General features: G+C 51.3%; 1 protein-coding gene across 1 annotated transcript; it reads left to right on the top strand.

The window, feature by feature from the left end:
- Positions 1 to 1,875: 1,875 nt before the first annotated feature.
- On the top strand, positions 1,876 to 12,230 carry LOC111150487 (synaptophysin). The gene is made up of 7 exons (XM_022507958.1): positions 1,876 to 1,911; positions 3,086 to 3,151; positions 4,283 to 4,407; positions 7,139 to 7,334; positions 8,065 to 8,256; positions 9,588 to 9,918; positions 12,071 to 12,230. The coding sequence occupies exons 1-6, from the start codon at positions 1,876 to 1,878 to the stop codon at positions 9,912 to 9,914; spliced, it is 942 nt and encodes a 313-aa protein (XP_022363666.1). The 3' UTR covers positions 9,915 to 9,918; positions 12,071 to 12,230.
- Positions 12,231 to 13,519: the final 1,289 nt, after the last annotated feature.

The raw sequence follows: 13,519 nt of genomic DNA, 5'->3' as shown, positions 1-13,519 counted from the left end.
CGCATAACAGTGATTATCTTGTTTAATCAGTGCAGCAACCCTGTAGGTACCATGTTAAAACTATTTTACATGTCCGAAGCCACACAGGAATAAATATTAAAGTGGGATTCAAATGCAAGTAATTGCTGAAACCCAAGCTCTTTTGCCAAAAAGGCACCAACGGCGAGGTATCCATTACATATTTGTGTGAATTCGAGTGTGTGTACATGGGGATGCTTTAAAAAAGTAGGTATACATCCAGATGGTTCAAAATTCAAAAGGTACATGGGGCACCTGGCTGGCTCAGTCAAACGAGCATGTGACTCTTGAACTCAGGGTTGTGAGTTTGAGCCCCAGTGGAGGGTAGAGATTATATAAACAAATTTTTAAAAATTCTAAAGGGGGACATCTGGGTGGCTCAGTCGGTTGGGCATCTGCTTTTGGCTTGGGTCATGATCCCAGAGTCCCAGGATTGAGTCCCATGTTGGGCTCCTTGCTCTGTGGGGAGCCTGCTTCTCCCTCTACCTGCTGCTCCCTCCACTTGTGTTCCCTCTGTCTGTGTGTGCGTGTGTGTGTGTGTGTGTGTCAAATAAATAAATAAAATCTTTTTAAAAAATACTGATATGGAGCCTTGGAATGATCACCAAGATAGTTAAGTAAGAAGCAGACTCCCTGACCAGGAGGGAGCCTGATGCAGGGCTCGATCCCAGGACCCTGGGATCATGACCTGAGCCAAAGGCAGCTGCTTAACTGACTGAGCCACCCAGGTGCCCCTACAAGGCTCCATATTAGTACTAATGACAGTTGCATAGTACTCCATTTCGTGGATGTATCAGATTTTGCTTAAATGGGCCACTAGTAAGGAGTGCTTAGGGAGTCATATTATAAACAGCACTGCAGTGAATCATCTTATACATACAACTTTTAGCACATGTATGAATCTGTCAGATAAGTTCCTAGAAGTATAAATGCTGAGCCGATCAGTATATGGATTTGTTAGGTTGCCGAATTCTGCCAAATTGCCCTCTACATAGGTTATTCCAACCTAACTTCCACTGGTAATTTATGGGAATGCCTGTTTCTGGCCAACCTGCCAATATTGAGCTTAAGCAAACTTTTTTATATTCACCACCCTCAAAGATGAAAAACAGGATCTTAGTAGCTTTTATAGGCATTTCTTTTAGCATAAACGAGGTTGAACATCTTAAACTCCCATTGTATTTATCCACTGGATTTTGCAACATGGCAATCGCCATTGACCTTGTGGGCCTAGTTTTAGTAGCATGAAGGAGGGATAGTCTGATTAAAAGAGAGCTGAGGAATAAACAGGATGTAAAGGGTAGAGTTGGAGCAAGCAAAATTTTGACTAAAAGGATAGAGAAATAGGGGAGATGGTTGGAGGAGAAGAGAGGGGTTTTTAAGACCTTGAACTACGTTGAAATCGCTGAGACTTTGGGCACTGCCAATTACTAGTGGGGCGACCTTGGGCAGCAGCTACACCTCTCCGGGGACTCATCTTCCTCATCTGTAAAAAACAGGGCTAATGGTCCCTACCACATAGGGCTATTGTAAGAACACACTCAACAAACTCCGTAAAGGGCCTGGCAAAAACGTTTTACTGTAGGACCGAATGGTCCTCCACTCCCCAGACCTCTAGCTGTGTTTTTCGAGACACCGATCCTCCCAGAGCGCTCTCGCGACTCCAGCTCTAGGGCTGGAATGGCGGCTGGCGAGATTTAGGTTCGGCCCGCTGTGTGCAGGCGCGCGCCGAGAGTGGGGCGGGGGCGCGAGGGGCGGAGCCGCGGCCGCCTGGGCTGTTCCGACGATCGCGCGCCGCCCCCGCCGCGCCCCGCGCCCGCCCTTGTTAGCAGGCGCCTCCCGCCCCCCGCATTGCTGATGCTGCTGCTGGCAGACATGGACGTGGTGAATCAGGTACGTGTTCCAGCACCGAGGACAGAGCCCGCCGCTGCCCGGCCTCCCCGCCCGGATCGCCGCGAATCAGGCGACTCGGAGTGGTGGTGGCCAGGGTCCTGGCAGCGGACAGTCGGTCACCAGCACTGGGGCTGGGGTCTACGGCAGGCGAGGGCGGAAGGGGGAGGTGGAGAAAAGAACGAGCGCGCCCTTTGCCGCAGCGAGGGCCGTCCTCACTGCAGCAGCGGGGTCCGCCAGAAGCCCGGTTCCTTACCGGCAACCGTGAGGAGAGGAAGAGGGGTCTTGGGGCTAGAGTAAGGGTAACGGGGACGGGGAGAGGAGGAACAGTGGAAGGAAGATGGGGGTTGCTCATAGATGACCTAGGAAATAGAGCGACAGAAGGCGTGGGGGCGGGGGGGTGGGGGGAGGGCTGACACCTGCCCCTCCCAGGGAAGGTACCCCAGTAGATGACCACCCCTTCCCCCAGAGCAGATCAAGGGGGACGATGCGACGTTGCCTCTCCAAAACCCCTAGTCTCCCCTCCCCCAGTACATATCCACTGAAGCCATGTCCCAGCCCTCCCCCACCTTACTCAGCCCAGACCCCCCCTGCCATCTCACTCTTCTTCACCACCTCAGAACCTCACCCCTCTCTAACCAGTACCAACCCCTCCCCACCCTCATCATTTCAGACCCCACCACCACCATCTGACTCACCTTTACCGCTGCAGACCCCTCCCCCACCCTAGCCAACCTGACTCCTTCCCTGTTATGACTCACCTCCACCACCCAAGACCCCCTCCCCCACCCTAATGAACCCCAACTCCTTCCTCACTCTTTCCACCTGATCCCCTTCACCATCTGACTCACCTTTACTGTTTCAGACCTTCTCCCCTTCCTTAATTAGTCCCAACCCCGTCCCCATCTTCCTCACCCCAACAACCCTCTGCCATCAACCTCACCATCTCCCCAGACCTCCCCTCCAGTCCTGAACCCCAAGGATCTTCTCTCAGAGACCCTGTGCTCACACTTTCCCTGAAGTGTCACTTTCTCCTTCTCACCCTTTCTCTCCCAATATCACTCACTCCTGGAGGTCATATGCCCTAGTTCCAGGGGTCATTGCCTGGTGGACTTGCCTCTCACCTCCCTTTCCATTCCCAACAATCCTACCCCCTCCCCACCACTTCTCTCCTCAGCTGGTGGCCGGGGGTCAGTTCCGGGTGGTCAAGGAGCCCCTTGGCTTTGTGAAGGTGCTGCAATGGGTGAGTGTGCTCTGGGCCATTGGGAGAGAGAAGGAGGTGGTGGGCTCTGGAAGAGTAGGGGTGGGGAGCAAGGAATGGATGGGTGGGTGCGGGTGGAAGGGGATGGAAGAATTGGTGAGGTCCCGGGGGCTGGGGTCAGTGAATAGAGGGGCTGTGATGTGACGTCATGTAAGACCAAGGGTACCCCCATTGTGAAGTGGAAGAATGTGACGTCTTACCTCCTCCTTTGAGGTGAGAGAGGGGCAGGGGAGGTGGAGTGTGAAACTGGTTGCTGCAGAAAAGATGGAAAGCCAGAGAAATCCAAAGACAGAATGAGAGACAGGGAAGGATGGAAACAGAGATGGAAATACCAAGAAGAAAACAGAGAGAGATGAGAGAGGGAGTGGAGACAAGGAGAAAGAGACAAAGAAAAAGGGAGACAGAGATGCACAGAGAACAGAGATGAGAAGAGAAATAGATACAGGAAGAGTAGCAGAAAAAAATGGGATGGGGGAGAGACAGAAACAGAAAAAGAGAGATACTCAGGGGAGCAAGGAAAGGAGAAAGTGATACACAGAAAAAGAGAGATGCACAAGAGAGACAGAGAGATCATGATACAGAGACTGAGTCAGAGACAGAGCAGGGAGATAGAGACAAACAGACCAAGGACGGAAATACACACAGGGAGAAACATACATTTACATGGATGGAGCCAGAGGAAAAAAAGAGACAGAAAGAGACCTACATGGATACGAGAGAGGTAGAGGCAGAGAGAGAAACAGAGATACAGAGACAGAGAGACATCTGAGAAAGACAGAGAAACAGATACCAAGAGAAACAGAGACACAGAGAACAACAGAGACAGGCAGAAATACATAGAGGAATAAAGAGACTGAGACAGAAGAGAGAAGGAGGGGGATCATAGCATCGAGAGATAGAGACTGAGAGAGACATTGAGAGAAAGACTGGAAGAGACAGCCACACCCCTGTAATCAGCTTGTCCTTGGAGCCGATGAGCCCTGATTAGGGGGTGGGGGTGGGGACTGGTCCATCTGCTGCTGCTTGTGCTGGGCCCTGATCTGTCCAGAGGAGGGCATCCCATCCCACGTGTACACAGGCTCACCATGACCATCCCCATCCCTGCTGCCCAAGGTCTTTGCTATCTTCGCCTTTGCCACATGCGGCAGTTACACCGGGGAGCTCCGGCTGAGTGTGGAGTGTGCCAACAAGTCAGAGAGTGACCTCAGCATCGAGGTTGAATTCGAGTACCCCTTCAGGTGCGCCCCCCCCACCCTAGCCCACCCCAGGGATCCCAGGGGAGATGGTGGGGGTGGGGTAGGACTGGCCAATACTGCCTCCACAGTGGCTCCTGTTCAGCCCCCACCTCAGGAGACCACGGTGGGTCAGGTCACCGCACATTTACCGAGCCCCTACCTTGCGCCTGGCCCTGCTCTGGACATCTAGGACATCTGGTGAGCAAGACAGGCATAGGCTGGTGCCCTCTGGCTGTGTTCTAGTGAATGGGGAGGGGCAGGAGACCAGCAATAAACAAGATTCAAAAGTAGAAGTGTATACGGATAAATAGCCTTAAAGCACTAGTTGCTCAATTAATGTCAGCCAATATTATTTAATTCCCATTCATTCATTCATTCCATACACAATTTTTTGGAGAACCTACTGTATGCCAGTTTCTGCTCAACGTGCTGGGGACATAACAGGGAAAGAAAAAAAAAACCAGACCAAGCTCCCTCGGGGAGCCAACATTTTAACAAATAAATTGATAAAAAGGATGATTGCAGACTGGGAGAAATTCAAAGAGGGGATCCTCATGCAGTGTTTTATCACAGAGAATAATGAGGGGGTCTGATTAGCTATAGGGAATGATTAAACCCAGTTAAGCAATTCTGATATTCACTGAGCTCATACTGTGTGCCAGGTGCTAGGAACATGAGGACGAGCACAAGCAGGCAAGGTCATCGCCCTCGCAATAATGCTTACCTCCTGGGGAGTGGGGAGACAGAAACCCACAGACACAATTTCAGTAGAGGCTTCTGAGGCTCCTCCACTACTTGGACAAATCACATAACTGCTCCAGGTCTCCATTTACTCGTCTGCAGAAGGGTCCGATAATATCCCTTCCAAGATTATGATGAATAGTGACTGAGTTAATACTTGTAAAGTGCTTAGCACAGTGCTGGGCACACAATAAGCGTGCCACGAGGGCTTGTTAAAATAAAGAAAATAAAAAAGTTTAAGGGACTCAGGAAAGAGGTCAGGGCTTGAGTTGGAAATTGGGCATTTTTGAGCACTAAGGATAAATGCAGGCTCAGGGGATCACCCAGGGTTAGAGGGAAAAGTGTAAAGAGGAAAATCCAGGACAGACCCTGAGCAATGGTTGAAAGAAAAAGAAGCACCAGGGGAGGCATGGCCTGAGGGGCAGTGGGAAGCAGGGATCCACTGGTTCACAGAAGCCAGGAAACAGAGTTTGGGGGAGGGGGAGGAACCAGCAGCCTGGGATACTGCTGGGATTCCTTTGGGAATCCAGAAGGCCACAGAAACCTCCACTCTCTAGTAGCTCCCTCACCTAGGACCTCCAGTCCTGAAGACCTGCCTTTTACCCACAAGTCTCGAGGGAAAAAAAAGTCTTTGCCGTGGTCCCCCTGACTGAATCCCCCACTGCCCTGATAACCTCCCAAGGGCCCTCCATTTCCCACAAGACACCATCTCTCCCAACCTGGCCCACTAGGAATCCAGAAACTTACCCAGATTCAAGTCTTAGCTCTGTCCTTTAGCAGCTCTACAACCTTGGGCAACTTAACACAACCTTGCTGAGCCTCTGGTCATCTGTCGAATGGGTGTACTAATCCCTGATTTAGAGGATTTAGGGAGAGGGTCATTAAATGAAGCAGTTATCTAAAGTGCCTTGTAGGTGATCAGTCAATAAATGTAAGCTCCCTCCCTCAGGACCTTTGCTACACAAGGGGACTAGCAACATTTGCTCTGTCTCAGGATCCTGCCCCCCAAGTCTGAGGCTAGACCTCTGGGACTCCACCTTAAACCTTCTCCCTACACGCATTTTCTCCCTATGACTTCCATTACACTGCAGGAAAGGCCTTAGTCCCAGGACACCTTCCCAATCTGCACCTCCCCACCTCACATTTGTACATGTGTTCTGTGTGCTCCAGGATCCCTTCTACCCTCCTGTCTGTCTGTCTTCTGTTTTGTAGTCTCTGTGCTCTCCTCTGCTAAGCATACGTTTCTTTTCTCTTTGGGACCTGAAATGAGGTAGTGAGAAAAGTCAACATGATGTAGGGGGAACACAGTGTTCAGAGCCCAACTGTGCCATTCTCTCCCCAGCTGTGTGACTTTAGGCAAGTTAATGCACTTCTCTGAGCCTCTGTACATTTCATTGGATGAACATGCACTGAGCACCTACTGTGTGGCAGCACTGTTCCAGGTCTTAGGGATACAGCAGTGAAACAACAAAGGAAAAAACCCAGCCCTCTTTGAAGTATGGGGAAAATCCAGGAAAAACATAAAACACATGATATGTCAGATGCATGGGGTATCACTGCCATAGAGAAAAATGAAGCTAGAAAGGGGGCTAAGGAGCACTGGGAGGGAATGGTTCCATTTAATTTTAATACGGAGATCTGGGAAGGCCTCCCTGAAGTGACAGTTGAGCAAAACTTGAAGGACATGAAGGGAGTAATATCTAGGAGAAGGGCATTCCAGTGCAAAGATCCTGCGGTGGGAGGGTGCCTCAGATGTTCTACAAATAACCAAGAGGTCAAAGTTCCTGGGTTGGAGTAAGGATTGAATAAGACCTATTTCCCCAGGATGCTGTGAACAATCCATAAAATGTGACTGGTATACAGTAGGTGCTCTGTGAAGGGTTATTTCCTCCTCTTTCTTCCAGGGACCTTGTCAGAATCTGGGGAACCCATGACTTGGGGGGGGGGAGCATGTTCCTAGGGTCTGGACCACACCTGCCATGTCTCTCCACAGGCTGCACCAAGTGTACTTTGACGCACCCACCTGCCGAGGGGACATGGAGAAAATCTTCCTGGTGGGGGACTACTCCTCATCGGCTGAATTCTTTGTCACCGTGGCTGTGTTTGCCTTTCTGTACTCCATGGGGGCTCTGGCCACCTACATCTTCCTGCAGAATAAGTACCGAGAGAACAACAAAGGACCCATGATGGTAAGCCCCCCACAGCCGCTCAAGTGCAGGGCCCCGGGGACATAGAGTCTCAGGGACACGGTCATGTTCATAGGCGCCTACCAAACCATAGACAGTCCCACATGCCAGCAGTCCCCATAACAGCCACAGATGTTACTGCTGCCGCTGCTGGGAGCATCAAAGAAACCGAATCATAGAATGACAGGGACCCACTCAGAGCCCACACAGAATCCCAGACAGACCTACCCCCTGGAAACCTGCCACCTTGCACACAACCACACAGTCTAGATCAAAGAAAGGTGCACAGAGGTTCACTGTGATAGTCATGCTTGTCATCATGCCACCCAGACACATTGATTCCTACACAGCTGTACTCATACACCCTCATCCCAGCCACAAAATGACATAAATTCCCACATTCAGATGAAAGTAGAAAGACACGCTACTTTCCACAGATTCAGAAACCATCCCACAAAATCCCCCCACACATACCCACACATCATAATTACACTCCCACATCCTCTGTGTCACAGACACACACGTGCGTGCACGCACACACATAAACGCCCAAGCTAGGAATGCTCACCTTTAAGTGAGTATTGGGGGCTTCAGAGCTGAAAAGGCAGGAGAGAGACAGGGTTTTACTGTGGGGCCTCCCCCTCCCAAGAAAGCCTGTGATCTGAGGAGGCCCCACAGCATGTTATGAAGCAGCCCAGTCACAGTGCCATCTGCCTCTCCTTGCCTGCCCTAGGACTTCCTGGCCACGGCTGTGTTCGCCTTCATGTGGCTGGTTAGCTCATCAGCATGGGCCAAGGGACTGTCAGACGTGAAAATGGCCACTGACCCAGAGAACATTATCAAAGGGATGTCTGTCTGCCACCAGACGGGGAACACATGCAAGGAGCTTAGGGACCCTGTGACCTCTGGCCTCAACACTTCAGTGGTAAGCCCTGGGAAGGTGGCTGGGCTGGTGGGCCAGTTGCGGAGAGAGGCTGGGAACCTCACAGTCTGGCTTGGGGAGCGGTGGAGAGAATGAGGGGAGAATTCAAAGGAGATCCAAGAGGGCTCCCCGGAGGAGGCATGCCAACAACAGTGGCTTGAAGGATGAGATAGCAGTTATAACCACTGCAATAGCACAAATAGTCCCCGGGAAGGGAATATGAGACTCTCTGTCCGATTACGTTTGGGAGATCTGGATCCCAGGCCCAGCCTAGTTGTGGGGAACCTCTGGCGACTCGGTACCATCTAGGGACCATTTTGCCTACGGTATGCAAAATGAAAGAATAACTTGAAATGTTTCTCACTTGGACTCCCCCTACTGGCCAGAGTCAAGCAGTCTGAGCTTCAATCCCAGCTCTGCCACCTGCTAACTACTCAGCCTCTCAGCCTCAGTCTGCGCATGTAAATTGAAAACTACTAAGAGGTCCTGCTCCAAGTTGAGTATTCAGTGAACTAGCAATATACAAAGTGCTTAGAAAAGGACTTGGCATGTGGTAAGTTGTATACACGTGCTACAGATGCTAAGATACCAACTTTTTAAAAAAAGATTTTATTTATTTACTTGACAGAGAGCGATCACAAGTAGGCAGAGAGGAAGGCAGAGAGAGGTGGGGGGAAGCAGGCTCCGCACTGAGCAGAGAGCCCGATGCGGGACTCGATCCCAGTACCCTGGGATCATGACCTGCACCGAAGGCATAGACTTTAACCCACTGAGCCACCCAGGGACCCCCCAACTTTTTTTCTATCACTTGCTGGGTGTGAGACTTGGAGCATCTTAGCCTCTCCAGGCCTCAGCTTCCTCAACTGTAAAGAGGAGCTATTACTGCCTGTCCCAAAATTGAATTATATTGTATATATTTAAGCTCCATGTATTTGTTTTAATATAAAAGCATATATTTATATACTTTGTATATGCGTATATACGTATGTGTATAATGATCTGTTAGTATATCTATATACATAATAAAATTTATGCTTAACATTTTACTTTATTACAAATTTATATTATATTTTATACATGTATAAATGTATGTATGTAATAGTGATAGATGTCAACATCCCTGAGAGTATGAATTCTAACACGCCCCATTCCCCCTGCCCCAGGTGACTTTTCTGCACATTGGCGTTCATGCGCCAGCACTCTGGAGGGTCCGGGTTTTAGAAACCACCACCCTTCAGAAGGCCACGTCTCTATGCTCCGCGCCCGAGGCCTCGACGTCCCCCGGGGCCAAATCAACAGGCACAGGACGACCGCCTGGCTTTGTCTTCCCGCAGGTGTTCGGCTTCCTGAACTTGGTGCTCTGGGTCGGCAACCTGTGGTTCGTGTTCAAGGAGACAGGCTGGGCTGCCCCATTCATGCGTGCACCTCCCGGCGCCCCCGAGAAGCAACCAGCGCCCGGGGACGCCTATGGCGAGGCAGGCTACGGGCAGGGCCCAGGCGGGTACGGGCCCCAGGACTCCTACGGGCCCCAGGGCGGCTACCAGCCCGATTACGGGCAGCCCGCCGGCGGCGGCGGCGGCGGCTACGGGCCTCAGGGAGACTACGGGCAGCAAGGCTATGGCCCTCAGGGCGCGCCCACCTCCTTCTCCAATCAGATGTAGTCTGGTGAGTGACGGGCGGGCGGGCGGCGCGGCCAAGAAGGGTACGGGAAGGGGGGACGGGCGGGTCAGTAAGCCAATAAGAGTCAAGAGTAATTGGTACGTAGGCACAGGGGTGGGGGCTTGGAGGCGCCAATAGAGAGGCGGAGCTAATAGGAAGAACGAAAAACTAGCCAATAGATGGAGAGCAAGAGAATGGTGCTTGAAGACGGGCGGAATGAAAAGCCAATGGGAGAGAAGTAGAAGGTCCTCTCTGACGGAAGGGAGGGTAGAGAAAAAGAGGACAGAGCAACCAATGAAAGAAGGGAATGGCAGGGGGACTTGCGTAGTGCGGGAATCCGCCGAGGAAAGACAAGGTGGGCCTTAGAAGTGATTGATAAGCCAGTTTGTTCTAATAAGGCCAATAGATGGTGAGGGTAAAGGGCCTTGGGTCATGAAGGTCAGACGAGCACACCAGTCCCGGAGGTAGTGATGGATCTAACATCTCTCAGCAACCCCTGTGGTGAGGGAGGTAGTGTGGAATTTCATGGAAGGAAGGGGGCAAGCGGAGGCAATGGGAGGCTTCTGGGTCTTTTTGCTGGGTCTGAGAAGTCTGATTTCCTCACCTACGAGGGAGGGAAATGGGAAGAGGGGGAGATGACGACACGTGGACGGAGGTAGCTTCTGGCACTTGGCCAGGGTGGAAAGGGCAGGGAGGAGTTTATTAGGTACCTCATATCTAATTCATCAAAAATTCCTGTTGACTCTACCATTAAAATATATCCATAATCTTCCACGTCTCACTGTCCTCTCCCCTGGACATCACAGCTTTCTACCCACATCCCCATTCTGTTCTACTCACAGCACTGGAGGGATCCTGTTAAATCCTAAATCCTGACCCTACCCTCCTGTGCTCAGAGCTCTGCCTGGGCTCCCATCTCACTCACCTTAAAAGCTAAAGCCCACACCAGACATGACACCAAGCCTCACCCTTCCCTTCTCCAATCTCCCACCTCCTCCCACTCCCCACCCCAACCGTGTTCCAGGCACAAGCCAAATTCAGGGCCTTGGTACTTGTTTTCCCCCTGGAGTTTTGCACCCACACTTAGTTTTGATAACCTTACCTGGCCAGCTTCTTGAAAGGCCCCTTTCTTATCTCTCTTATAGTACCCTGTGCTTTTCTTATCACAGTCTGTAATTATTAATTTATGTATTTATTGACTATCTCTTCCACTAAACTTCAGGACGTGACCATGACTTATTCATGATGTACACACATCACTCAGAGCCCTACTAATGTTAAGAAACATTTATTGAGGAAATAATAGAAACAACATGAGACATGTATTCTCATTTCATGCTTCTCTGCTCAAATTCTTCCAGTGACTTACACCTCATCCAGAGCCAAAGCTGACGTCCTCAGCCTAGTCCACAAGGCCCTATATGACCCCATTACCAGCCTCTCTGACATCACCTCCTACCACTGCCCCTTGCTCACTCCACTCGAGCCCCACTGACTTTCTTGCTGTTCCTCAAACACACTAGACGTGGCTCTACCCCAGGACCCTTGTGCTGGCTATTCCCCCTGCCTGGATTTTTCTTCATCCCAGTTATCTGCATGGCTCACTCCCTCATGTCCTTGACTCTTTATTCCAATATCATTTCTTAAATGAGTTCTTCTTTGACTACCCCACTTACCACAGCAACATTTCTTCCCCTACTGGCACTCCTAATCCCCCTCACCCTAGTCTACCTTTTGTTTTTACATTGCACTTACTATCACCTGATGTCATACTAGATAACTTACTTAACACATTTTTGTTGTTTGAAGTCTGTCTTCTCCATCACAACACAAGCACCACAAAGATAAGCAGCTTTGTTTTGCCCAATACGATCTATCACCAACAGCTAGAACAGTAACATGTTAATGGATATTTTGGGGTTGGTGGAGGGGGGACCACAACGTCTTTGGTACTTAATCTAGTGGGCGCAAGCACTACCTTCCCAGTAGGGGCATCTGGGATGAAGCTGACCCAAGGACTATGAGTGAAGAAGGAAGGAAGAAAAGGCACGGCAGGCAGAGGGTAAAGCCAAGGTGGAGGCGTAGCAGCCCAGCCCCCCACCCTAAGCGCACAACCTATGTCTGGACCCCCTCTCCTTTCTGTCTTTTGTCTCCACAGGTCAGTGCAGCCCAGGAGGACCCCATGGGTGGGCAAGAGCTCAGAAGCCCTGCCGCCCTTTCCACCCCTATACCCCAGGTCTCCACCCCTCAAGCCAGGAGACTCTAACTCTCTTTGCTGTTTATATATATATATATTATATATAAATATCTATTTATCTGTCCGAGCCCTGCCCCCACTCCATACCCCTCATGCATTAGGGGCCTGACCTTGAGTGGGTCCCTCTCCTAACCCCACCCCTTCCTTTGCATCCCTTGGCCCCTGTCTGTTCCCTGGCCCTGTGCCCTGAGGTTGGGGGACTCTGAAAGGGGAACAGGGAAAAGACAGGTCTTAGCTAAGTGGGGAGGGTCGGTGTGACTTCAGACTCTCTCCCCTCTCTCCCTTCCCTCCTCCCAACTGGCCTTGACTCCTCCAGCAATGTCTGAACAGGGGCCATGAGGGGAAATTCAACCCTGAGGGGGGAGAAAGGCAGATTGGGGGACTTGACCTGAGGAGGACTTGAGGGGAGCTCTTGGGTGAAGAGGACCGGTAAGCAAAGGGTGTGGGTTCCAGACATACTGGATCTAGAGTCTAAGGAAGAGGGGTGCCCTAGAGCATTCTGGAGTAGGGGTTGTTGGAACGAGGCTGAGAGCCCGGTTCTAGAATGGGTGGAGCTTTGAGTGAGGCAAGGGTCAGGCCCCAAAAGTGGGCAGGATTTGAAATGGGACAAGAAGGGGTGTGACCTGGGGACCGCATTCTAGAGGGGTGGGGCCTGAACCAGGAATGGGTGAGGCTCCAGAGTGGGCGGGTCTTGGATTGGGACCAGAGTGTACTGAAGCGGTATTGCTAGGAATATTCAGGAGACCGAGTTTGATTCTAAAGGGGGCAGATCTTGTGCAAGGCAAGAAGTGGGATTCAGGAATGGGCCAAGCTTGATGTGAGATCTGAGTTCTGGACAGGGCGGGGTGCATAGTGGGTGTTCGTGGCTGTTTCAGAAGGGGCAGCCCACCCCAATGGAGCAGTGCAAAAAATGTTTTAAAGTGGGCAGGTTTGGCGGTGGAGTGGGGGGCGGGAATATCTCTGGCCAAAGCTGAGGATTGAGGTGGCCTGGGAGGAGCTGAGAGATAAGGCTTGGAGGGTAAGGGGTGGGATCCAGAGAGAAGCACCCCTCACACCCTTGCCCACTCCCGTGTGATAGGACAGCTAGGTAGTCAGAGGACAGAGCCAACGGATCTGTGGGGCCGGCCCACCCCTCTCCTCCCTTTCCGTGCCTCTTCCCTCCCTTCACACCCCGGCCCGGTCTGGAGTCCCTATCCTGCACCCTCCGCTGTGTCTGTGACGTCGGTAGTGCCTGTGATCGTGTGTTGCCATTTTGTCTGGCTGTGGTCCCTCCCTCTCTCCTCCAGACGCCCCCCCCCTTTCCTAGCCCTTCGGTATTGTTTGAAGATCTCCCCAAGGAAGAACAAATAG

The sequence above is a fragment of the Enhydra lutris genome, unplaced genomic scaffold, assembly GCF_002288905.1.
Source record: "Enhydra lutris kenyoni isolate GAN:26980312 unplaced genomic scaffold, ASM228890v2 scaffoldscaffold23, whole genome shotgun sequence".
Classification (NCBI taxonomy): domain Eukaryota; kingdom Metazoa; phylum Chordata; class Mammalia; order Carnivora; family Mustelidae; genus Enhydra; species Enhydra lutris.
The sequence above is the reverse complement of the archived record's forward strand: the minus strand, read 5'-3'. Positions and strand labels throughout refer to the sequence as shown.

What these genes read in the sequence shown, in the direction of transcription:
- LOC111150487 (XM_022507958.1), top strand. Translation starts at nt 1,876, where the DNA reads ATGCTGCTGCTGGCAGACATGGACGTGGTGAATCAG. An exon ending in ACATGGACGTGGTGAATCAG is followed by an intron (nt 1,912 to 3,085) that starts GTACGTGTTCCA and finishes TTCTCTCCTCAG; the next exon opens with CTGGTGGCCGGGGGTCAGTT. An exon ending in TTGTGAAGGTGCTGCAATGG is followed by an intron (nt 3,152 to 4,282) that starts GTGAGTGTGCTC and finishes CTGCTGCCCAAG; the next exon opens with GTCTTTGCTATCTTCGCCTT.